The sequence below is a fragment of the Carcharodon carcharias genome, chromosome 5 (genome assembly GCF_017639515.1).
Source record: "Carcharodon carcharias isolate sCarCar2 chromosome 5, sCarCar2.pri, whole genome shotgun sequence".
Lineage (NCBI taxonomy): Eukaryota > Metazoa > Chordata > Chondrichthyes > Lamniformes > Lamnidae > Carcharodon > Carcharodon carcharias.
Genome location: NC_054471.1, coordinates 117836255 through 117862091, shown reverse-complemented (window position 1 = coordinate 117862091; position 25837 = coordinate 117836255). Strand labels below are relative to the sequence as shown.

Genomic DNA, 25837 nt, shown 5'->3' with positions numbered 1-25837 from the left:
TCCGATCTATATGAAAATTAAAATCTCCCATAATTATAGTACATTTCTTACTATCCCCCATTATTTCTTGATATATATACTTTGTCCTACTGTGTAGCTACTGTCAGAGGGCTTATAAACTACCCCTACCAGTGACTTTTTTCCTTTGCTATTTCTTATATCCACCAAAAATTACTCTACATTTTGTTTCTCCGAACCAAGATAATTTCTCACTACTGATCTCATCCTTTGGTAACAAAGATAACCCACCTTCTTTTCCTTACTTCCTATCCTTCCAAAATCTTAAACACTAATAAATATTCAGGTCCCAGCCGTAGTTCTTTGAAACCATGTCTCTGTCTATCATATTGCAGCAAACTAATTTCTTTTTATTTGAACTATGAATTCATCCATTTTGTTACAAATGCTTTCAGATAAAGAACCTTCAATTCTAGGTTTTGACCATTTTCCATACTCTGATCTTATTTGCTGGTACAAATATGTTTGAAAGCTCTGTCCCTTCCTGTCATATTCTGGTTATTGTTATTACTAAGCACTAATGCCTTGACCTTTCTCTTTAACTTTCCAAATCTCCCATCACATGAACCTCCCCCCAACTATTTATTTGAAAACTCACTCCACAGCTCTGGTTATACGATCTTGCAGGACACTAGTCCCAGGCAGTTTAGGTGAAGGCTATCCCAATGGTACAGCTCTGCTTTTCCCAGTACTGGTGCCAGTGCCCCAGAGTCACTGATGATGGTGAGTACCATTGCTTCAAAAGCTGCTAAGATGTACAACTGTGCCCTTTCCCTGCTGGTTATGTGCTTCTACCTCCAGTTGTGCACCACCTTGTCCTTCAAGAGGCCAGTAAGCATGTCTGCGAGTGTGATGCAGTCTGTTTGGTGATATACCTATCATGAGGCTGGCAATGTATGCAATCTGTGTGATGTGGGTGTGCAGCTTGCAGCAGAGCCAAGGGTAGGAGGGTGAATTAAAGCTATGAATGTGAATTCTGAGTCAAGATTGATAGCGATTGTTGATGGTTGAGTGATGGGGAGGGGCGGGGGGAGGAAGGGTGGTAAATTAAGCAGTGTTTGAGGCTAGTGGTCCAGCTCCAGTTGCAAGGATATGGGATTTGATGAAGCATTCACTGACCTTGACCACTTGTGTGAGGTCACTGAACTTCTGGTGGCACTGCTTCCAGGTCTTCAGCACTACACTGTTGGTATGGACTGCGAGGACTATCTTCTCCCACTGCCTTTATAATGTCTGTCTGGAGCGCCTCCTGGTTCTGGGTAGAAAGAGAACCTCTCTTCTCCTGCCAGCCTCTTGCATGAAGGCCTTCAATGGTGCATTAATGAACCTTGGAGCATGCTCCCTGCCCTACTGAGCAGTTATTCAGTGTTCTTCCTGCTCAGACTCTCTTCCAACAACTGTTCCACCCACCACACTCCACCCCTCTAAAAGGTGCACATTAGCTTTAACTGGTGCTAGCCTTGCATGAATTTGGGTCCTTGCTAAGACATAAAGCACTCAAAAGCATGTTTATTGTTGGTTGCACATTACAATCATAGTAATCAGCAGTCAGAACAAAGTTTGTGTCTCGCTTGCAGTGGAAGGAATTGGTGTGCCAATCCCTGTGCCAACTTTTGTCCTCAAAATTCTGCAGTTGCTCCACCTAATGGGAATTAGCAGGAGCAAGAGAGACCTTGGCCATGGGCCTTTTGTTAGGAGTCCATCTTGGTCTGGATGAGGAATGAAAGAAGGACATGGCAGAGCAACAGCAGCTGCTGCAGGAGAGGGGGTTTGGAGTGACAGAGAGGCAGGGTGGACTGCTATGGGCATAGGATATCGCTCCTCCTCTGGTCCTCCAGCACCAGGTTCCCCCTTTGCTGCCTGGCTACCTGCACATCCTCTCACTCAGTCCCTGATCCATCCTGAAACCTGTTGCTGTGTGTCAGCCAGAACATTCCACACCTTCAATGGAAATCTGGGCAATTGTCCCACATTAACTCCATGAAAATTGCATCTTTCTTTGATGTGCATGGGACGTGGGCATCATTGGCTGGTCCAGTAGTTACTGCCTATCCCTAGTTGTCCTGGAGAAGGTGGTGGTGAGCTGCCTTCTTGAACCGCTGCAGTCCATGTACTGTAGGTACACCCACAGTGCAGTTAGGAAGGGAGTTCCAGGATTTTGACCCAGTGACAGTGAACAGAGATCTCGCTCCAAGTCAGGATGGTGTGTTGCTTGCAGGGGAACTTGCAGGTAGGGGTTCCCATGCATCTGCTGCCCTTGTCATTCTAGGTAATAGAAATTGTGGGTTTGAAAGGTGTTGTCAAAGGAAAATCTAATCAGCAGTTGAGTACTAAAACTGCAGATGGTAAAAATTTGTCTTGGGTGGTGCCGCAGAATAGATGGTATTGGGGTGTTATGGGGTACATTGGTATTGTGCATGTTATACACAGCACCCAATATTCAGACAATGGAATTAAATCTCGGGTGCTGCATATAATGCACAGCTGAGTCAATACCGAGCGATACTGGCTCGCTAGTAACCAGCACCCGAGATGAATTTCTATCCCTATGTGTCAGCCTCCAGGCACAAGTTATTATAATCAGCAATTAGGGCCAAAATTGTGTGGTAAAACCAGACTTTCAAACAGACATGCCTTAAGCACGTCACTCATTGAGCTCCTGTTTTCACCTTTTGCTCAAAGTAACCCCTAGAAATTTCCAATGTAATAGTATCACAAATAAAAACATAAAACGTTAGAAATACTCAGCAGCTCTGGCAGCAGAGATAGAAACAGATTTCAGGTTAGCATTAGCGTTTCAGGTTTGTGGCCCTTAATCAGAACTGGAAAAAGTTAGAAATGGAGCTTCACCTGTCACTTTGCCCACTTACCATCACCTGTAATAGGATTTCAGCAAATGACAGTGGGAAGGTGGGAAAAATAACAAGTGTGAAAGTTTGTGATAGGGTGGAGGGCAGGGGAGATTAAATGATAAAGGATATCATGGTGCGAGCCCAAAGTGAGTGGTAAGGAACAAGTAAGAAAACAAAATATTTGTCTAGAGAAGGTGTGAATGGTAGGATCTTAAATAGCTGCTGCCTGAAAGTAAAGGAAATAAGAGAGAAGCAAAAGAGAAAAAAAACATAGAGAAAGAGGAAACAAAAGTTTATGATCTCAAATTGTTGAGATCAATGTTGAGTCCAGAAAGCTGTAAAGTGCCCATTTAAAAGATGAGGTGCTGTTCCTCAAGCTTACACTGAGCTTTATTAGAACATTGTAGCAGGCCAAGGACAGAAAGGTCCGAGTGGGAACATGGTGGAGAATTAAAATGACAGGCGACAGAAAGCTCATGGCCATTCTTGCAGACTGAATGGAGGTGTTCCACAAAGTGGTCTCCAGTCTGTGTTTGTTCTCCCCAAAGTTGAGGAGACTATTTGGTGAGCAGTGAACATGGTACATCGAATTGAAAGTACAAGTGAACCGCTCTTTCACCTGGGAAGAGTGCCTTGGATAGGGAGAAGGAAGGAGGTAAAAGAGCAGGTGTTGCATCTCCTGCACTTGTATGAAAAACTGCCACAAGGAAAAGAAAGACTGGGGTGACTGAGGAGTGGACCAGGATGTCAAGGAAGGAACAGTCCCTCAGAATGCTGAAAGGGGTAGGGAAGCTGCGTTTGCTGTTGGAAGCACCATGCAGGAAGTGGCAGAAATGGCAGAGAATGATCCATTGAAAATGGAGGCTGGTGAAGTGGCAAGTGAGAGAAGACATGTGTGAAATAGAATAGCCTTGGTTGAGAGTCATGTCAACCATAGTAGGATGAAATCCTCAGCTGAGGAAAAAAGAAGGCATATTGGAAGCATTAGTATGGAAAGTTGCATTGTCCAAACTGATGCAACAGAGACAGAGAAACTTCAAGAATGGGATGGAATATGTACAGGAAGTGGTGTGTGAGGTAGTGTATCCAAGGTAGCTGTGACAGTCAGTGAGTATGAGCTAATAGCCTAGGAATTGAGACACAAAAGGCAATGCAGGGAAGTGCTAAAGCAAGCAAAGGCTCAAAATAAGATGCAAAGTTGACGACATTTCCCAAGTCAGAGCAAGAGCAGGCACCATTACAGCCATCAATTTATGGGGAAAAGAGGTGATGAAGTGGGGCTTGTGAAGGATTGTAACAAGGAACATTTCACATATCCCACAAAAAGGCAGGCAGAGTTAGGGCCATGAAGACACACATGACAGCACCATTCATTCGGAGGAAGTAAGTGGAGCTGAAGAAGTTGTTCAATGTGAGAACAAGTTCAACCTAAAAGAGGAGGGTGGTGATAGATGGGGTCTGGTTGGGCCTCCCTTCAAGGAAAATGCAGAGAGCTCTCAGATTATCCTGGTGGAGGATAGAGGTGTAAAGGCATTGACACTCATGATGAAATGGAAATGGTTAGGGCCTGGAAAATGGAGCCTTAAAATGATGGAGTATGGACAGGAATAGGCTGGACAAGGGGAAAATGTAGAGTTGAGATAGGAAGAAAATCAGTTCAGTGGGACAGGAATAAGCTGAAATGATGAGCCTGTCAGCACAGACCTGATTGTGGATTTTGAGAGCACGTTTAAAGCGAGCTGTTTGGGCTTGGGACACCATGGGCAGAATTTTCTGCCTGTCGGGTGGGCCATGTGGGAGCAGGCGTGGGTGGGCACGGACCCGATCGCCGCCCATAAGCGAGTCCGCGCTACCATTTTACGTGGGCAGGCCAATTAAGGCCTGCCCAGTGTAAAGCGCGGCTCCCGAAGACAGTGGGAGTGGGCGGGCAGCGGCGGGACTGCTATGATTGCCGGGTCCAATGGCGACGCGGTGGCCTGCTTAATAGAGCTTGCAAAGGCTGCAAATCATGGCCAGTGGAAGGGCTCCCCAGAGTGCTGCTGGTGAGCAGGCCAGACAGGAGGTTAGGGCAGGGGGGCACTGTGCTTCTCGTTTCTCAGACAATTGCCTTGCTGCCCTCCTCGAGGAGGTGGGAGCATGGCGGGAGGTCCCCGTTCCCAGGGACGGGAGGAGGAGTGTCCCCCCCGCCGCCACCTCCCCCCCCCCCACATGACCAAACTAGCCTGCGACACACCTGGATCCAGTGCTGCAAACGTTTCAATGATCTCTTGTGCTCGGGAAGGTTGAGTACTAGCTGGCATTGGTCACTTAACCCAGCAGGTAAGCTTTCCCCCCTGGCCACCCCCCCACCCCAACTCTGAATGTAGTGACTGTATTGAATCATTGATGGCCTGTGTCCTTTGCTGGGTGGGCCAGCAGATATTGCCCATGCCGAGGTCACCCTGAGAGGATAATGATGAGATGGGTTCTGCACCCGCAGGTACAGTGACACCTATATTACCATTTTGGGGGCAACTTGGAGGATCTGCACCTAGGTGCAGTGCTGGAACTGCAAAACATGTCAGAGTCAGGGTGCTGACATGCTGGGAGAGGAGCTTCCAGGTGGCGGGGCACCAATCCATCTGCTGCCCTTTGCATTCCACATGCTTGCGCCTCCCTGCTTTGCAAGGTTGGGCCGTGTGGTGCCAAATGTGATGTAAGCTGCATTTGGCCAAGGTGAGGGGGAGGGGAACAGGCCTGACATTTTTGTGTAAGTTTGTAGCAGCTGCAGAGTGAGGAGGCACTGGAGCCCTGCAATGTCCCACTCTGGAACGGCAACGAAGAGATTCCAGGTACAAGTTGCACTAATCAACGCTCTTCTCTCCTTTTCAGGAGAAGAATGCTCATAATGCTGCCGAGCGGTTGAGGACTGGCGGAGGGCCAGCCCAGTTGGCCATCATTTCCAAGCTCAAGCAGGAGGCCCTCAATCTGGAGAAGCACCATGCGCCCAGGTCCACCAGTGTTAGTGAGGCTGGGGTGCCACGGGCAGGTATGTTGGCCCAGCACTGAGGTCACCATTAGTGTCCCAGCAGCCATAGCAGTGCTGAATGTTCAGTGATTGAAGTTTGCAACATGGCTTGACCATTGCTTATGGAAGGATGAGCGCATAATGATCCGGGGGACAGGGACGCACTTTGTTATTGTCTCCACGTTAATTAACCAAATGTCCTTGTTCTTCCTTTCAGCATCAGCGGAGCAGGGCTGGGAGGAGGAGGAGGAGGCACAGGGGGCCCTTCTCACACCTGGGGGCCCGGATGTCTCTGACCCACCATCTCTGCCAGGCAGGCACCACTGCAGATACTAGCACCTCGGTGGGAATTAGATCATCGGCTAGTGTCTAGGGCACAGCGGTGAGGGCACTTCACAGTCGCTGGAGGAGCTGGCGGTGACAGAGAGTTCCCATGGCGCCAGCAGTTGGAGGACTGCAGGGGGCCAGGCACATGCTCAGTGTACAGTGGCTGATGATGTGCCTCTGGAGTCGTCCCTGAGGCAGCAAATGCTGGAAGTCCAGCAGGGTCTGCAGAAGGATCTGGCAGAGATACATGAGGCAATGCTTGGCTTGGTGTCCGTGGTGGAGGAGTCCACGGGGACCACTGCCGATGCAATGAGCCTCATGGCTGAGCGCCATGCGTCCTCCATGGAGAGAGTAGTGACTCTCATGGAGAGGCTCCTCCAGGAGACCAATCAAGGCTTCCTGGGGATGCACTCGGATCAGCAAGCCCTCACATCAGCATTGACCTCAGCTGGTCAGTGCCAGTGTGGGAGATGGTCTGGGCACCCAGTTTCCCAGCTTGGTGCCCATCCATCTATGATAAGCAGTGAGGTCCAAAGTGACCTCACGTCAGCACAGCCTGTCATCTCTGCTGGCTCCTCTCAGGGCGCTCCGGATGAGGGCACCAACTTCTCCGCCCCTCTGCCAGTGACCATTGTATCCGATGAGGTTGCAACGACTGGGGAGATGCCAGCTGCAGAACTGGCCACTCCCTCCCAGGCGGGCCCAACGCAGGCTCCATGGGCCAGAGGATGGCCATCAAGATCGACGAGGGCAAGAGGACAGCAGAGTCAGCAAGCTGTCTCAGATGCCAGTGCCAGTGAGGGGAAAGCACTTAGATTTGGCACCCAAAAGGGTAAATTTAAGGCACCTTAGGCACACCATGGGTTTCTCACTGGTGCCTTTGTGTTGCCCCGCAATAAGGTCATGAATAGTTGGTGTGCTGTTTAACACCTTTGTCATTTTGTTTCCTTAAGTTCATTTTGTTATATCATTAAATTTAGACATGTGACCATGGCTGAGCATGCCTCTTTTCCTCTGTAGGTGGATGGTTACCCAAGATGTTATGGATGGGCTGTGTCACATTGACATTTATTGACAAGGCCCTTAGTTAATGTTCCTATCCAGCACTCAGGTATCAAGTATCAAGCCTGCAGCACAGGCTTTTGTTGGAGGTCCATCTGTGGTGTTCTAGCTGAAGGTTCTTTGGATTAAAGCCTCCCGGGTGTCCCTGCCTCCCTGGAGTATGCCCGGGTCAGTGCTTACCCCCTCAGCATTTCCCTGTGTGTGCTCATCCTTGGACTCACTGCTGGACTCATTGTGTGCATCTGCAGCCTATATGTCTACGTCTTCATCGTCCACATCATCCCCCCTTTCAAGCACAAGATTGTGGAGAGTGCAGTATGCAACCACTATCAGCAACACGCAATCTGGGGGGTTCTGGATTGTGCCCCATGAATGGTCCAGGCATTGGAAGCGCATCTTGAGAAGACCGATGGCTCTCTCCACCACAGCCCTTGTGGAGGCGTGGCTCCGATTGTACGGCTGCTCAGTTTCTGTTCTTGGATGACGGAGAGGTGTCATAAGCCACCTTGTGAAGGGATAGCCCTTGTCACCCAGCAGCCATTCATCAAGCCAGGCTGGGGCACTGAAGAGCCTCGGCACCTGCGAGTGTCTGAGGATGTAAGCACCGTGGAAGCTGCCTGGGTACCTAGCACAGACTTGTAGAATCAGCATCCTGTGATCACACACTATCTGCACGTTCATGGAGTGGAAGCCCTTTCTGTTGACGAAGGTACTGGGCTCCACCTGCTGGCGCTTTGATGGCCACATGTGTACAGTCTATTGCACCCTGGATGTAGGGGAAGCCAGCAATGGCTGCGAAGCCTCTGGCTCACTGTGCCTGGCTTGCCTGGTCCTAACGGTAATGGATGAAGGTCAATGCATGCCTGAACAGAGCATCTGTGACCTGCTTGACACAAGCATGGACAGCTGAATGGGAGACACCCCAAAGATCACCCACTGAGTTCTAGAAAGAGCCAGAGGCATAGAAGTTGAGGGCAGCTGTGACCTTCAACACCACGGGCATGGGTTGTCCACCCACACAGTTAGCGGAGATCTCAGGGCCTATCATCTGACAGATAAGAGTTGACTGTCCCCCTTGAAAGTCGGAGCCTCCTTCAGCACTGCATCTCAGACATATTAAGGTAGCTGCTTCACCACCTGAATACCCTAGCAGCAGGATAGTGGCGTCTTCTGTGGCCCTTTCCGCCTCAGACTTCCTGTTGGCCCTGCACCCCTTGTGCCTGTGCCTCTGCTCCCAAAGTTGGCTCCCCTGGAGGCTGAATGTGCAGTCTTGGTCTCCTCCCCCTTCTAGCCGTCCCTTCCTTCTCAGAGGAGGTGCCTCCAGTGGAGAGTTCAGCTCCCAATCCCAGGCTCAGGGAAGGCATCCTGAAACATGCAGGCCCCAAAAAGGATCTTCACTGTAGAGTGCTGACATGAAGGTTGTGTGTCCAGACCAAGCTGCTGATATGAGTTTTGAAGTATTACAGATCACACAGGCAAGTAGCAGTAACTTTCCAAATTAAGTATCTGACTAAGCACATTCTGACCCCACTGAGTCCTCTTATCCCGCCCGTGGATGAGGTTTATACAAATGTGTCCTACCCGCCTGCCTGTTGCGCCCGTGCGACGACCTGAAGGCTGCACGGCCCCAAAAAATTGCCATCAATTGTTGCCTCAAGGGCCTTAATTGGCCTGTTAATTAATGGCGGGCGCACATTGGAGATCATCACGCGCCCGCTCACCAAAATATCACGATGGTGCGTCATGACGCCGGGACACTCACCCGACGTCACCGCGCGTCATTTTATGCATCACCATGCGGGGCCCACCCCCTCACGCCAACGGGAAAATTCTGCCCTTTGAGTTTGGAGGCCTTGGAGGGAAGATCTCCAGAGGAGATGAGCTCAGTGACAGTCCTGGAAACAATAGTTAGATGTTTAGTGGTGGGATCATTGTCCAGGGGATGTAGGAGCAAATGATGAGTTGGCATTCAGCCTCTGCTAGGTAGAGGTGGTACACTAGACACCAACAGCATCACCCTTATCACCAGGTTATAATATCACATTGGTGGTGACTTTACCAAATAAGGCAGCAGATGAATTTGGTAAACCAAATCAGATGTCTGCAGGTGAGGATTCACCAAATGCCTCCTCCTTAACCGTAATATTTATGAACCATGCTTACAAGAAACTTTTCAGCTGAAGTGATATTTCAGGTAAAATTTAATTGTCATGTGAAAAGGAACCACATTAAAAGTATTGGTTAATTTTTACCATATCACAGTTAGGCACAGGCCAATTTTAAGATGATATGAAATCTACTTTCTTTACATACACTTTGTATTGCATTATGTTTTTGGTCTATTCCATCTGCACTCACCTGTTGTCAGGGTGATGTCAGTAATATTAAATGTGCCATTTTCAAAAGACACTTGAATGGGATACGATAAGCTCTTCAGAAATAATTTCAGCTCACTATCTGTTATATTTAGTGCAATGTCCACCTCATATCCATGTTGTTGGTTGACTGTAACATTTAACAAAGAGTTAGTTCATGCCAAAATAATTAATGGTAATGTTTAACAGCAAAACAGTCAAACTTGGTGAATAATTTGCCGAAAACAAAAACATAAGTGGGAATGTAATTGGTAACAATCTGGTGTTCATGCTTAAACAGGGAACAAAACAAATACCAGCAACTGTAGATTGACTAGTCTTACTGCCATTTCATGTTATTAATGGAATTATCTGCAGTAAACATGGAGATTATCTATACAATAATAACCTAGTAAACAACAATCAACACAGATTGAGGTGATAAAGCTCCTGTCTAATTAATCACCTCAAATTCTTTCAGGAATATACAACCTAAGTGCACTGTTGAAGCTCTGCTGCTTGATGTCGCTGGACTTACAAAAGGCATTTGATAAAGTTCCACTTTAAAGACTATGTCAGGGATTTTAACACCCAGCCCCTCAATGCACTTTATGAAGGGAGGGAGAGATTGGGGATGGGTGGATTAAATCTCCACATGTAGGAAAAATGACCCAAACCTGCTATGAACATAACTACGTCTGTCTTTACTGTAGTGGATTTGGATGCACCTGAGTAGCCCATTCTAGAGAAGCAGGTATCTTTTTTTATCCTTTCATGGTGCGAGGGTGTTGCTGGCTAGGCCAGCATTTTGCTTCCTCTCCTTATTTGCCCTTGAGAAGGCGGTGGTGAGCCGCCTTCTTGAAATGCTGCAGTCCATGTGGTGCTGTTAGGAACAGAGCTCCAGGATTTTGACCCAGTGACAGTGAAGGAATGCCGATAGAGTTCCAAGTTAGTGTGGCTTGGAGGGAAACTTGCAGGTGTGGTGTTCCCATATATCTGCAGACCTTGTCTATCTAGGTGGGTTTGAAAGGTGCTGTCAAAGGAGTCTTGGTGAGTTGCTGCAGTGCATCTTGTAGATGGTACACACTGCTGTCACTGGTGAACACTTGCTTATTATCACTGATGATTAGAGCAGATTTCCAGTCATGGAAATAGTTGCATCAACTTCAAAAGGAAGCAGTGAGCCAAAAGCTTGACCAGGTTTTTGCCTTGTTTGGAATCTCTCAAATGGTGAGAAGTGACAATAGATCTAGATTCAACAGCATTTGGTTCAGTAACTTTGCAAACTATCTAGGATTCACTCATCGGAATATCACATCCTGTTGGCCAGGAGAAGTTGAAAGATTTATGCACGCTTTAAAAAAAGTACAGCTACAACTAAGAGCAAGTCCTGGAAGCAAGAGCTGTATCATTTTCTTCACAATTACAGAACAATTCCTCACTTGACCACTGGAGAGCTTCCAGCTACACTCATAATTACAAATCTTATGCACACACATCTTCCTGAGCTACCATGCAAAGCTAATGGTCAGCACGTGCGTGAATGTGATCAAAAGCTGATGGATCGAATGAGAGTAAATGCAGAGCGAAATATGAAATTTAGAGCAATACTTTAAAAGCCAGGAGATAAAGTGCTTGTCAGCTAATTCAAATTGCAAGTACACATTTGACAGATCTTACTGAACACCTTCCCATTGGCTAAATTAGAAATCAAATCTTCGCTGACAGGCAGTGGGTAAATATCATTCTTGATCACCTTATTTACTGTTTGCTTATAATCTCCACAAATTTGAATGAATCCATCTGGTTTTTGAACTACAGCAGCCGATTCACTACAATTCACTTTCTTAATTGACCCTATTCTTTCTAATCTTTCCAACTCTTCATTTACTGCTTCAAATTAGGCTTGAGGCATTGGCCTAGCCTTGTAAACCGTTGACTGTACGTTATGCTTTATTGTGGCTTCAGCCTTGTGACACCAAATTTTATCATTTATCCTCCTTGCTCAGAGGTCACTGTATACTCTCCTAGCACTTTCTCAATCTCAGATGCACTTTTACTGATCCCTGAGATAAATAACTCAGTCCAATTTAACTTTATCTTCTTAAGCTGATTCCTTCTCATCAGGGACACTTTATTCCCTCCAACTACTACCAATGGCAAGTAATAGGATCATCATCATATTCCACCCCAACACTAATTGACCTTCAGCCCTATAACTGCTCACTCAAGTTTCAAATGCTGTTTCTCTTGCTCTCCGATTAAGTACAACTCCATCTTCCTGCTCGATAACATCAACTTCTGTTTCCACATCAATCATATGTACATTTGAGGACATCCATGCTCCTGAGCTCGCTTTAGATCTACCACAGTCTTCACCTGGTGCTTTTTATTTTGATTCGTTCATAGGATGTGGGCACTGCTAGCTAGGCCAGCATTTATTACCCATCCCTAATTGCCATTGAGAAGGTGGTGGTGAGCTGCCTTCACTTGAACTGCTGCAGTCCATGTGTTGTAGGGACACCCACAGTGCTGTTAGGAAGGGAGTTCCAGGATTTTGACCCAGCGACAGTGAAGGAATGGTGATACATTTCCAAGTCAGGATGGTGAGTGGCTTAGAGGGGAACTTCCAGGCGGTGGTGTTCCCATGCATCTGTTGTAATGTCCTTCTGGATGGTAGAGGTCACGAGTTTGGAAAGTGCTGTTGAAGGTGCCTTGTTGAGTTACTGTAGTGCATCTTGTAAATGGTACATCCTGCTGCCATTGTGTATTGGTGGTGGAGGATGTTAATGTTAAGGTGGCGGATGGGGGTGCCAATCAAGTGGGCTGCTTTGTCCTGGTTGATGTCAAGCTTCTTGAGTGTTGTGGGAGCTGCACTTATCCGGGCAAATGGAGAGTATTCCATTACACTCCTGACTTGTGCCTTGTAGATGGTGACAGGCTTTGGGGAGTCAGGGGGTGAGTTACTCTCCACAGAACTTGCAGCCTCTTACCTGCTTTTGTAGCCACAGTATTTATATTACAGAACTGTTACGTCACAAAAGGATGGCTGGTCGAGTTCAGTTTCTGGTCAACTATAAATCCCACGATGTTGATAGTGGGGGATTCAGCAATGGTAATGCCATTGAATGTCAAAGGGAGATGGTTGTGTTCTCTCTTGTTGGAGATGGTCATTACATGGCACTTGTGTGACACGAATGTTACTTTTCAGTTCAAGCCTGCATACGGACACAACTGCTTTGGTATCTGAGGTGTCGCGAATGGTGTTGAACATTGCGCAATCACCTGCAAATATCTCCACTCCTGACCTTATGGTGGAGGGCAGGTCATTGCTGAAACAGCTAAAGCTGGTTGTGCCTAGGACACTACCCTGAGGAACTCCTGCAGTGATATCCGCTTGACCGCGAGCTGATGCTTAACTGCAATATGGAGCATTACTGATTCTTCTACTTCTGCATTCCATCTGGATATGACTGACTTTTCTCAAGGCATAGAATTTGACTGGAAGTGGAAACATTTAGATGATTGATGGCTGCCAGCAGAAGGGCAGCATCTAAACTTCTGATTCAGAGACTGTGAACTTGGCTGCTAGGGCCTAGATCCTGCTGAAATCTGGTGGAACTTCCCTGCTTGCTTGGGAAAAGGATTCCCCAGCAATTTGAAATGATTTTTTTCTATCAGTTCATGTCCGTAGCCTCATCATTGGCATGTCAACCTTTACTCAAAAGCTTGGCCTGCATTTTATTGTTCTTCAGGCCTCCTATGAGTGTCTCAAAATGGATTCCTGAGTTTGCATCATCCCTGCATGCGACAAGAGAGTTTCTTTAACTCGCAAATGTAAACTGCTGCAGTCTCGTTTGACAATTGTTTCCTTTGTGGAATGCAACTCTCAGTGCAATTGCATTGTTAGTCATGACATAATAGGAGTTCAGAATCTCATTTATTTCAGCATATCCCCTGCACTGGGATCTCTCAGGCAACACTGGTTAGACACTATGGCCTGGATTTTCCAGCCCTGCCTGTGACGGGAATTGTCACCTAAGGTCTGTTGATTTCGGGCAGGAATTTCCGGTTCAGCCTGAAATCCCAGCCTACATCTAGCCCCAATTGTGAAGCCTTCATCTGCAACTATGCCAATCCTCCTTGTTAGAGTTTAGTTCCCCCATTTTTACCATATATTGCCTTTTATGCCATTTTTTTCATTCAATTATGAATCATGCTGACTCACTGAGCTGCTCATGAACAGGATACGTGCACACACGGCAATCTTTGAAAGTGTATCACAATGTTCCCTGATCCTTAATTACTCAATTGAAATGTAAAGAAAAGAATCCATCTGGCCTTGTCATCATGTTTCTGTGGTGTATTCGACTGGAAAAGACTCATGTGGGCTCAACTATAAGCTGTCATGTTGAAGCACACTTTATTTGCCCTCCCCAACAGGGCGGGCAGCAGAGAGGGCAGTTACACAATATGATCAACTCTTAAAATACACTGCATTTAGGATATCTCTGGGTGGACGAATTAAGATTAGCTGACTGGCCTTTCCTGCAGATTTAAATTTATTTCCTCTGATCCTGCTTTGCTGGCTTGTTTTGAAGTCACATATGGAGCTTACTTCATACATTCTTTTTTGACTGTACAGCTTAGACTGCATCCACTGACTCTAGCCTGTTGTGAATCCCCACTCCCACTGTCTTATTATTGTCAGCCATGCCTTCAATCAACTCAGCCCCATGCTTAGGAATTCCTTCCCAAAGACTTCCCCCTCACTACACTTTTTCTTCCTTTAAGACACTCCTTAAAATCTAAATTTCTTCTTGGTTTGGTTATGCCTCTATGAAGTTCTTTGGATCATATTTTCTATGTTAAACGCGTCATATAATTGCAACTTGTTGCAGAGAAGTTAGCTTTGATATGCCAAATGGATATTGACTTTATAACGAGCTTACTGCTGAGTAAACTGGTTTATCAAAATTCTATTACTACCTTGTTTGGCATCTCCCATTTTACTAGGGACACCACAGTGCCAGTGGATCACCCTTCACCAACTCCTCATGTTAATCACGCATTCATCTTCCAGTCCCACTGTGTTTAAGTCTCTCACCACACCATCTTTTCATCTGGTCTTAGACCTTCCTCTTCTCCTTCTTCCTGGCAGTCTCATCTCCCTCGGTCCCTTCAGCACATTTCCTCTCTCTCTGGAACAGATAACCATAGCATTTCAATCTCTTCTCAGCTATTTTTTGATGCTTCCACAATCTTCACAGACCTTCTGATATACTGGCTCCTGATTTTGTCCTTTCACGTCACTCCAGGCATCCATCTCAGCATCAGCATCTCATTGGTATCCAGTCATTGTTCCTCTCTTCCTGGTGTTGCCCAACTTTCTGCACTGTATAACAAGGCCAGTGTTACACTGTCTTGTAGATTCTTCCTTTCAGTTTCAGCGACACTTTTCTATCACATAACACTCCACTGCACTTCTTCCATTTATACCAAGCACAGCTAATCCATTGTTTAATTTCCATTTCCATCTTCTGCCACCACTGACTCCAGATACTTGAAACTGTTCATTTTCTCCAAGTCTTTATAATAATCTTTACACCTTCACGCGGATCCTCTTCCCTAGGTTCAAACAGTCTATAAATTGGGTCTTTGGTCAACAGATCTTCACATCCATGTCTTCAGTGCTTTTCTCCAATTCTCCAGATACTCAGTTGTGTTATCATAATCCCCACCACATAGTTCAATGTCATCAGCAATTACCACTGACCATAGCACTTCCTATCTCACTTGCTCAGTTAGAACATGCATGAAAATCAGGAAGTGGAAGACGATGAGGCACAATGCTGATCTTTGATGTAGTCCAACTTTTCCATTACCATTAATAAATAAACTAATAACTTAGTTTTGGTTTGGTAGCCCTGACTAGCAATGTTTCCCTGTGCCATTACAAATACTAAATCAAGTAGAAATTTTACGTTAGAATTGTGAATGCAAGTGTGCAAAATTAGCCAAATATTTAAAGCTCAGCTTTGTTGCATTCAACATGTTACTGGCATAACTATTGTACAATGTTTTGAAAATTAAAAACAATAGACTGGAAATTCCATAGACTCTTGTATGACAGCAGAAGTGCAGTTCAGCAGGACTTCCATCTACTGCTTTGTCTAGTCATTGACCCCATTCCAAATTGTTGGGGGATCTCCTGCAACTTTGAAAATACAACATCAGCAGCCACTTTGATGAGATGGTGGAAATTAGAGCTCTCCTACAGCGTAGGATCCTTAGAAAATTGCATCTTTTCCTGTATCATATTTCCCACAACCTTGGTGTTGTCTAAAGGCTTTGTAAACTGCAGCACCTAATGTTCAACTAATTAATTATTACTGGCTCCATACTTCCTTAGAATGAATGCCACTGTGCTATATTATAGATCAGAGGTCTATTCTCAACAGTGTTAGGAAGACTCCAAGGGGTGACTTTCACAATCTACACCTGGGTGATAATCTGACAGAGTGGAGTGCCTGTCATTTCTAAATGAAGTTTGAAAACAATTATTCTAGTTTAAAGGATTTCAATGAAAGGTTGACAACAATAATTAAGATATCATTCCCAATACATTGAAATTCAGATTTCAGTTGCCCCCAATCAATGTGTTGCTTTCCTCTTGATCATAAAACGAGAATAATGTTACTATTTCAAAATTCAATTTGACAATATTAAACAAATCTTAATCAATAGAGATTAAGTTAGGAAATCATTCATGAATGTCACTTTCATACTTAGGGGCCCTACAGGAAGTCCTAAAATAGTAACATGTGCTAATCTCTTACCATTTATTTTCAGTCTGTTGAGATGGATTTGAATATGACCGTCTTCTGTTAAGGAAGTTTCTTTTGCCTAAATTATAAGACATTGAAGTTATTTGATTGCACAGTTCAGTGTAAAAAATCTTGCACATTCACAACTTTCACTGCTTTTTTAGAAGCAACAGTGAAGATGTTAGAACATTGCCTCAGTTCAGTTCACACACTCAATTTCAGAATGTTCACCATTTTAAACAATGACAAGAATGATCAATAAACTGAGCACAAATTTGACTTCATAACTTCACTTTGAAATAACGTGTTAACAATAAGACTTGCACACTTGGCTGGCACCAACCATTCTTGTGAAGACATCAAAGATGTTCACTTCTTTTTCTAATTTTCTCTTTCCCCCTTTCACATCCAATACCAAAATTTGTCCACAAAAAGGTGAACATTTGTTAAGATAATTGATGTTTGCAGAACTTTGCTCCAGTGACACCCAGCATATCATCTATAAAGCTGTATAAAAAGTCTTAGTGGGTATCAGTTGTTCCTCTACACTGCAATGATTTCTTCACACCACCTCTACCTCTACTTCTCCCAGGCCCCATAGAAAATAATGACGTCTTTTCCGATGGCTGAAGGGATTGGAGTGCTTTTAAATTAATTAAAACTTGGCATGCAAAGCAGAGCAATTATAAAAAAAAACTGGAGAGCTTGCATATTCATCAAACAACATGACCAGCTGAATGCATCTACACATACCTAGGAGAAGAGAGTTCCTCTCTCTATAGCTTTGCTTTAATGTATCCAATCGGTTACTGACATAATGGGCTGAACACTAGAACAAATCCAAACTTCATGTCAAAGCATCCGCTGGCTCAAATTTACATGAAGCAAGCTCCCAATTGGCTGCCCCACGTTCACCATCCAACTGAAGATGGCAGTTGGGCTCTTGAGGTAGGAGGCTTAAAGACAGGGCCCACATCACTGGCTGACCAGCAGACCCTTTGAGAATGCTGCTGAGGAAGAAAGGCGAGCGTGAGCACACCTCAAAATGGAGGTACTTTTAATAATAATGTAATAATAATGGAGGAATTTAATCTTCATATAGACCGGGATAATCTAACTGGCAAGGATAGCCTAGCAGATGAGCTTGTAGAATGTTTTCATGACAATTTCCTGAAGCAATACATTGAGGAACTGACTAGGGGTAAAGCCTTCTTAGATTTAGTACTGTGCAATGAGGATGGATTAATTAGTAGCGTCACAGTAAAAGATCCACTGGGAAATAGTGATCATAATATGATTAAATTTCATGTTGTTTGAAAATGGCATACTCCAGTTATAAAGAAGAATTTTAAACTTAAACAAAGCCAATTACATAGGTATCACATGAGAACTGGCTAAGATTCATTGGGTAAATAGACTAATAGATACGGTGGTAAATAAACAGTGGGAAACACTGAAAGAAACAGTTCAAAATGTTCAATAAAATGCATCCCTTTTAAAACAAAAACTCATCAAGAAAGACCCATGGCTCACTCAGGAAGTTAAGGATAGCTTTAGATTAAAAGAGGTCTATAAGGTTGCAAAGAATATCAGCAAGTAAGAGAATTGGGAATGTTTTAGAAACCAGCAAAGAGCCACCAAAAAGTTGATAAAAATGGAAAAGATGGAATATGAGAGTAAACTGGCCAGAAATATAAAAAACAACTGTAAGCACTTTTATAACTATATAGAAAGGAAGAGAGTGGCTAAAGAAAACATTGGTCCCTTAGAAGCGGAGACAGCAGTAATTATCATGGGGAATAAGGAAATGGCAGAGTCATTGAACAAATAGTTTGTATTTGTCTTCACAGTGGAAAGACACAAGTTGCATACCAGAAATATAGGAGTAGCCTATAGGCTAAAAAGAGAGAGGAAATTAAGCTAATTAATATCAGTAGAGAAGAAGTATTGGAGAAACTTAAGGGACTAAAATCCGACAAATCCCTAGGAAGTGATGGTCTACACCCTAGAATTCCAAAAGCAATAGTTGTGGAGGTGACCAATGTGCTAGCTATTTTCCAATGTTCCTTAGATTTGGGAAGGGTCCCATCAGGTTAGTGGTTGGAAAATGTAACACCTCCATTCAAAGAAAGGAGAGAGAGAGAAAACAGGGAACTACAGGCCAATTAGCCTACCATCAGTCATTGGGAGAATGCTGGAATCTATTATTAAGGAAGTCTTAACAATGCACTTAGAAAAGTCTTGCATGATTGGCACAAGGCAACATGGTTTTATAAAAGGGAAATACTGTTTGAAAAATCCATTTTTCTTGAGAATTGAGTTTTCTTTTCTTGAGTTATTTTCTTGAGTTTCTTGCGAATGTAACTAGTAGGGTAGGTCAAGGGGAACCAGTAGATGTAATATGCCGGTTTTTCCAAAATGCATTCAGTAAGGTGCCACATAAAGATTAATACTAAAGATAAGGGCTCATGGAGTTGGGGTAATACATAAGCATGGATAGAGGATTGGTTAACAGACAGGAGAGAGTGGGAATGACAGGGCATTTTCAAGTTGGCAGGCTGTGACAGATGGAGTGCTGCAAGGATCAGTGCTGGGGCCTCAGCTATTTACAATCTATATCAATGACAGTTGAAGAGACAGAGAGTAATATATCTCATTTTGAGGATGATACAAAGCAAGGTGGAAAGGTAAGCTAAGGGGCAGACACAGAGGCTACGATGAGATATAGACTGGTTACGTGAGTAGGCAACAAAATGGCAGATGGAGTATAATGTGGGGGAGTGTGAAGTTATAATAAGTTACAATAGAAAAGCAGAATTGTTTTTAAAAGCTGTAAATATTGATGTCTGGGCATGCTCGTGCATGGAATGCAGAAAGTTAGCATGCAGGTACAGCAGCAATTAAGGTGGCAAAGAAGTCAATTGTACAGGGTTTTAGTGAGACCATAACTGCAACACAGTGTGCAGTTTTTGTCTCCATGTTTAAAGAAGGATATACTTGCATTGAAGGCAGTACAACAAATGTTCACCAGCTTGGTCCCTGAGATGAGAGGATTGGCCTATGATGAAAGGCTGAGTAAATTGGGACAATAATATTTGGAGTTTAGAAGAATGAGAGCCTATCTCATTGAAACTTATTGATCCTTAAGGGTCAAAGGGTAGTTGCTGAGAGATCGTTGCCCTGATCAGGCAATCTAGAACACTTGGGACACAGTCTCAGTATAAGGGGTTGATCGTTTGGAACTGTGATGAGGAGACATTTCTTTACTCAAAGGGTTGTAATTCTTTGGGATTTTCTACCCCAGGTGGTTGCGGATGCTAGGATAGACATATTTTTGATCTCTCAGGGAAACCAAGGGATATGGGGAGCAGGTGGGAAAGTAGACTTGAAGACCAAACTCAGCCATGATCATTTTAAATGGCAGAGTAGACTCAACAGGCTATATGGCCTACACCCTACCCATGGATGAGATTTCGTAAAAAATCCCAAGGGCCGCTTTGCCGATTTGCCTGCCCGCCAACTTTAAAGCTGCCTGGGCAGCGAAAAATTTATTTTAATTATGATTTTAATGGCCTTAATAGGCCTGTTAATTGTCGGCGGGGGCGCTGCCAAAATCCATGCACGCCCGCCGACTGAAATATTGCGCAAGTGCCAAATGTTCTGCCTCAGTGATGGAAGGAATTGAACAATGCTGATACCGAGGTTCAAGCAAGCCAAGATTGATGTGATAAAACCTGCTCTGTTTTTTGTTTGTGAAGATCCTTTGCGAAATGAGTTTTACCAATCTCAAACAAAAATACTCTTACTTGAACTCAAAATCAGCAACTTACGTAGGTCAGATGTGATATCGTTTCCTCCAGCATAAGTATCAAGATTTATGAAATGTGGAAACCTGCCTCAATTCACAGCAATGTAAAATGCCTTCAGCTAATAATTTATGCATTGCATCCATTGCAGAAAGCTCTTCGAGGTGAGACTTTGAATAATTGATAGTGACTGCATGCAGAAATTAAACAGGCATCAATGACACATGGATGGATTTTTGTATGTAACAGTGTTAGCCAGCTTTTTAAGAATGGACATTTTAAAAAAACAAACACGTATGTTGTTATCATATGTTGAGTGAACTGTGCAGTAATTTGGCTATTTTTTTTTAAGTTCTTCCATTCATGCACAATGTGGAAAATTTTAAATCAATTTGTAGTATTACAAAATGCTACAGCTGTGATTCAGTGGTCGCTCCCTCATGTCCCTGAATTAGAAGCTCGTGGATTCAAGTCCCACTCCACAGAGTTGAGTACAAAATTGAGCCCAACACTCCAATGTGCTACTGTTGAGTTGCCACATTGTCAGAGGAGTATTTTTCAGAAAGGCAGGATTCCATGGTACTAGTCAATGAAGAGTAGGCGAGTTCTCCCAACCTTACTAATATTTATCCCTCAACCAGAATCATTGAAACAGGTGATCTGATCATTATCACATTGCTGTATGTGGGAGCTTGTTGTGAACAAATTGGATATCTTGCTTCCTGCATTGCAACAGTGATTGCACTTCAAAAGTGTTTTATTGGCTGTAAAATGATTTGGGACTTCTTGAGAACATGAAAGTTGCTATATAAATGCAAGCTTTTCTTTCACCAATCTCAATCAGTGAATTGACAAACTTTTTTGGCTTGCACAATAGTTTACATTTAAATGACACGCCAGTGTAAATGTTATGAATTTGAACTTTGCTGCAGAGTCTCATCCACTAGAGATACATTCTGTCCAATTTGAACAGACAGAAAATCCTACCAAGCCTGATGGACAAAACTCTGCTTTAGAAGTTCATTCCATTTGTGGTGCAATTGTATATGAAAGTTGAGTTCCCTTTTGTGACTCCAAATTATGCAGAGGAAATTGCTCTGTATTATTTGTATACAAAAGTCTGTCAGAGTGAAATCCCTCTGTTTAAACAGTCGTTGATACATTTAGATGAATAACCAGAACATATGCATTCCTTATAAATATGACACAGTAGGTTCATTCTCTGTGACATTCCAACAACATTATGGAATAACAGGCATAGACATTTAATACACTTACCCGAAATTGCTTGATCTATTATTTCAGCTTTACCTTAACAGGTTAGCACCTTCACTCAGATGGCGGTGTGAGCAGTTTCTAACATGCCAAACAATTGCTCACTGTTTTCCAATGAAATAATTTTGTAGTCTAAGTTTTAAGCGGAGGGATTGAGTCTTGTACAGGTTTGGTGCAGTAAATTTGCAGTTGTTGTCAGGTGTGTATTTTAGAAATGTACAGCAGCAGAGCATTCATAGCTCATTCTCAAAAATATCAAATCAAGGTGAGAAGGTGGGGTCCACCAATGAGGTTCTTTATTTCATATCCCACCAGAGACTCACCTCGAGCCCCTAGCAGAAGGCCAACATAAATAAAAGATTCCAGAAGATGAGGGGGATGTGGTACTGGACCTCCTCTTTTGTGGAATGTGCAAAGATTGGCTCCAACAATCCCCTTTATGAAGAGACCATATTTACACACGTTATCTTTTTGGGAGGGCTTAAGCTACAATCCTGCCCTAGATTTCCACATAGGGTCCAATTCTGCTCTTTTTACTCACAGACATACCACCACCAGTGAAACATTGGATCTTTTTGAGGCCAGACATACAGAAGCTCCTGCCGTAGGGAGTTGCCACCCCTAGCCCTGACCCCTCTTCTCTCTGTTGCTTTGTTCAGGGCTGACCGGGACTCCACTCCTACCAGATCATCCAGGAAACTCTCATGTTATGGCCAGGCCTGATAAGCAGGTCCCATCCTGAATTTTGGTCCTTGCTGAAGTTATTGTAGCAATGAGCCAGAAAGGCTGTGGATCTCTAACCCCATAGAGAGTTTAGAGAGAGATGACTGCAAACATCTGGCACAGCATTGTGCATGTTAAGGAATCTCTGTTGTCATGGCTGCTTCCCTAACTGTGAGATTTTGCCTATGCAGAGAGACAAAGGTACATTTCCTTTATGAAGTGCATATCACATTTCACATTGATTGTTTTAGGCTGGAGTCATCTCCAAGTAAGAGCAGAGCGAAAAAATATGATGTGAAGTAGAATTTTAGTTGTTTTGCTTTCTGTGACACACAGTTTATAGGAAGGTGGCTACTCACCAAAAGAGGAGGATTTGAACTATGTGGCCGACCAACTTCAACTTCTGCACGTTGACAGATGAGCAACAGCAACAGGCAGCGTAATATAATCTTATGTTGAGCCATCATTTCAAATGTCTAAAATCAGAGAAAAATTGATAAAACTGGAAAAAGAAATATCAATATGTGATTAGAAAACAGCAGTATAGAGTCACAAAGGTAAAATACTGAGGATGCTAGAGATCTGAAATAAAAACAGAAAATGTTGGAAATTTTCAGCAAGTCTGACTGCATCTGTGGAGAGAGAAATAGAGTTAATGTTTCGGATCAAGGACCTTTCTTCATAAGAGGCTGTCCAGTTCTGAAGAAAGGTCTTCCACCCAAAATATTAACTCTGTTTTTTCTGCCCACAGATGCTGCCAGATCTGCTGAGTATTTCCATCACTTTCTGTTTTTATTAAAGCAGTACATAGTCTACTTTGTAAATATATTTATAATGAGGATATGAGTCAAAGCCTCCAACAGTGTGCAGTCAGGCTGTAGGGACATACAACGTGCATTTAACAGGAGTTTCACATGTGATCATGTTGGGGGTAAATGAGTTGCTGAAGTGCTGTGGTGGGGAAAGACACATGAAATTCAGAGTTATACACCCCATATTCCTCCTCTCCTAATTGCAGCATTTACCCAGTGTCCCAACTCTCTCTATGTTCCTTTGTTCAATTTCTGATCTCCTTCCTCCGTGAAAGTTTCAGTTTCTCTCCCCATCTGTATTTTAAAATAAAGTGAAAAATGATTTCTTAAACTCAGTACAAGGTGGTTGATCCTTCTAGTGCTTCTCAATGCAGGGAACATAGCCTGAAAAATGAACTAATGTTCCCTCCCAAAATCAGGTACCCCAACAGAGACTTCCTTTTCCATGGTTCAGCTCCCAGAATGTGACCTCACTTGAGCGAAATAAGAATTTCAACACAATTCTGCCACCACACTGCCATCTAGTGGGCTTCCAAGCTGTGAGTAGAACGTCACAGATGTGTTATTGCTCAGCCTCAGCAGGCTACAACACCCACATAATTCAACCAAAGCAAAAGGCTACAGAATTGGAAATTTTAAAAAACAGAAAATGCTGTCAGTACTCAGCAGGTCAGGCAGCATCGCCCCTCCCACTGCTTTGCTTTCCTCCCCATTCCTCTCCCCTGGCCCTGTAAAATGTTAAATCTCTTCTAGTTCTGAATGAAAGGTCATTCACCTGAAACATTGGGCAGAATTTTGCCCTTGGTGGGCGTGTTGGCCCCACCGGCTTGATGGCAGGCGGACAGCCGACCCCCGCCACCGAAACGGGGCTTGCCACCATTTTGAGCTATACGCTTCCTGTGCGGGGGGGGGGGGGGGTGAGGGAATCCCCAGCTGTCAAAGTGCGCTCTTTTACACATGCGCATGAGCGCGCTGCTCCCTGAGACTAAGTGCTGTCTCAGGGAAATTACTGACAGTCTAAAAAACTTTAAAAATAGAAAAATTAAAAATTATTAACATGTCCCCCTTATGTGACAATGTCACACAAGATGGGACATGTTAATAAAAAGGGCATAAACTTTATGAAACTTTTTAAAAACGGACATGAAACCTCATCCCGCCAGTGGATGAGGTTTCATGTATTATCAGAAGCCCGCTGGGGCTCCTGGCCTGCCCACCAGCCTTAAGGTTGGTAGGGCAGGGTCTTTAATTCCTTTAATTAACTTGTCAATGGCTTCAATTCCTGGAGGAGCCTGGGGGGGAGGGAGGAGTCCACGGGGAAGAAGGAGAAAGGGTGGAGGTAGGAGTAAGAGTGGAGGAAGGCGTAATGGGTGAGAGTGGTGAAAGAGGTAAGGGGGGAATGTCCAGGTGAACGTACAAGTGAGGGGGTCTATGCAGTCGATGACTGCCTCCTGGGGAGCGAAATGAGGGTGGGTATGGTAGAAGGGAATGGTGAATATGACAGAGAGTAGAGTGAGCCAGTAGGATGGGAGGATGGTGGTGCGATGGTAGCAGTAGAAGTGTCAGTGAAGGTGGTTGGCGGGGCCTTGGAGGCAGACAGGGAACCTAGGGGTGGAAAGTAGAAGGTTGGGGAGGTCAATGTGGATATGGGTCAGATTCTCAGGTAGGTAGGTAACGTGCACATTCACCAAGACATCTTTGAAAGAAAAGGGTTCTAGTTGGTAGGTTTTGGTGGTAAGGTGGAAGGTAATGCCGGGGGGGGGGTCACTAGTGATGGGGGAAAGGGTATGAGTGACTGGAGGAGGGGAAAGGACAGGGGAGTTGAAAACATACTTAACAACCACCATGCTTCTGAATGGTGCCTTGTATTGGGTGGGCACATTTGTAACATGGGAGTGTGATCAGCGGGTGGGTGGAGATGGAGGTCAGCTCAGATGGACAACTGAAAGAGAACCACAGCAGGCAGCATTGAAAATGCTCAGGACATTGAAATGAATGTGATGGAGGAAGGCTTCGTGTGCGTAGGATAATGCCTGCATGTGGCTCCAAAAGGCCCTGCCACACACACATACACCTCTCCCTCCAGAATCACTCGTGGCCTGGCTGCATGCAACTGAACAGCCAGTGGGGGAAGGGGGGTGCAGGGGGAGGACTCATGAAGCTTGTTAATGAAGCTCAAAGACATCATTACAAACTATTCAGTGTAAGTGAATATATTTTCAGATCATAAACTAATAAAATGTGTTCACCCATGCAACCATTTGTAATCAGAAATTCTTAACTTTTCTAGGCCTACCGCTTCTTCTAGGTGCTGCCCTGACATCCACAGCAGGGGTGGAGACAGCCTGAGCAATGGATGGCCCTGTTGCCTCTGATAACTTTGGCATGGGTCCTCTGGAGAGCTGAGACCTTAAGGGCCCTGGCTTGCTTTGGCTGTCCTCCTGTGGGCCAGCTGCTCCCTCTGTGATGACAGAGGGCGAGTTTGAGAGGGTCACAGCAAAGGGGACTCAGAGGGAGAGGACAGCCTCTGAGGTTCCTGCGTGGATGACCCAGGGGTGTGCAACTGCCACTCCTTCTCCTTTTTGGGGCCCAAGGGCCCCAGCCTGATTCCTTGGAGGGAAGGAGCATCTGGAAGGATGTTGAGGTGCCCCGTTTCCCTCTCGCATTGCCACTGCAGAAACTCACCAATGGCTACCGCGATGGTGTGAAGGTTTAAGTACATCTCTGCATTCTGCTGGACCAGGGTCTCCATGGTGTCCACCATCCTTCCCATG

General features: G+C 44.5%; 1 protein-coding gene across 1 annotated transcript in view; it reads right to left on the bottom strand.

Annotated features, from left to right (window-relative positions):
* LOC121278165 (adhesion G protein-coupled receptor F5-like) overlaps positions 1-25837 on the bottom strand; it is a 156473-nt gene that overhangs the window by 82728 nt on the left and 47908 nt on the right. The window contains exons 2-4 of the mRNA XM_041188303.1: positions 22611-22727; positions 16460-16526; positions 9625-9771 (exon numbers count right to left, since the gene is read on the bottom strand). Of these exons, the coding sequence (XP_041044237.1) occupies positions 9625-9771; positions 16460-16526; positions 22611-22718 (322 nt within the window). The 5' untranslated portion in view covers positions 22719-22727. The remainder of the gene's footprint in view (positions 1-9624; positions 9772-16459; positions 16527-22610; positions 22728-25837) is intronic.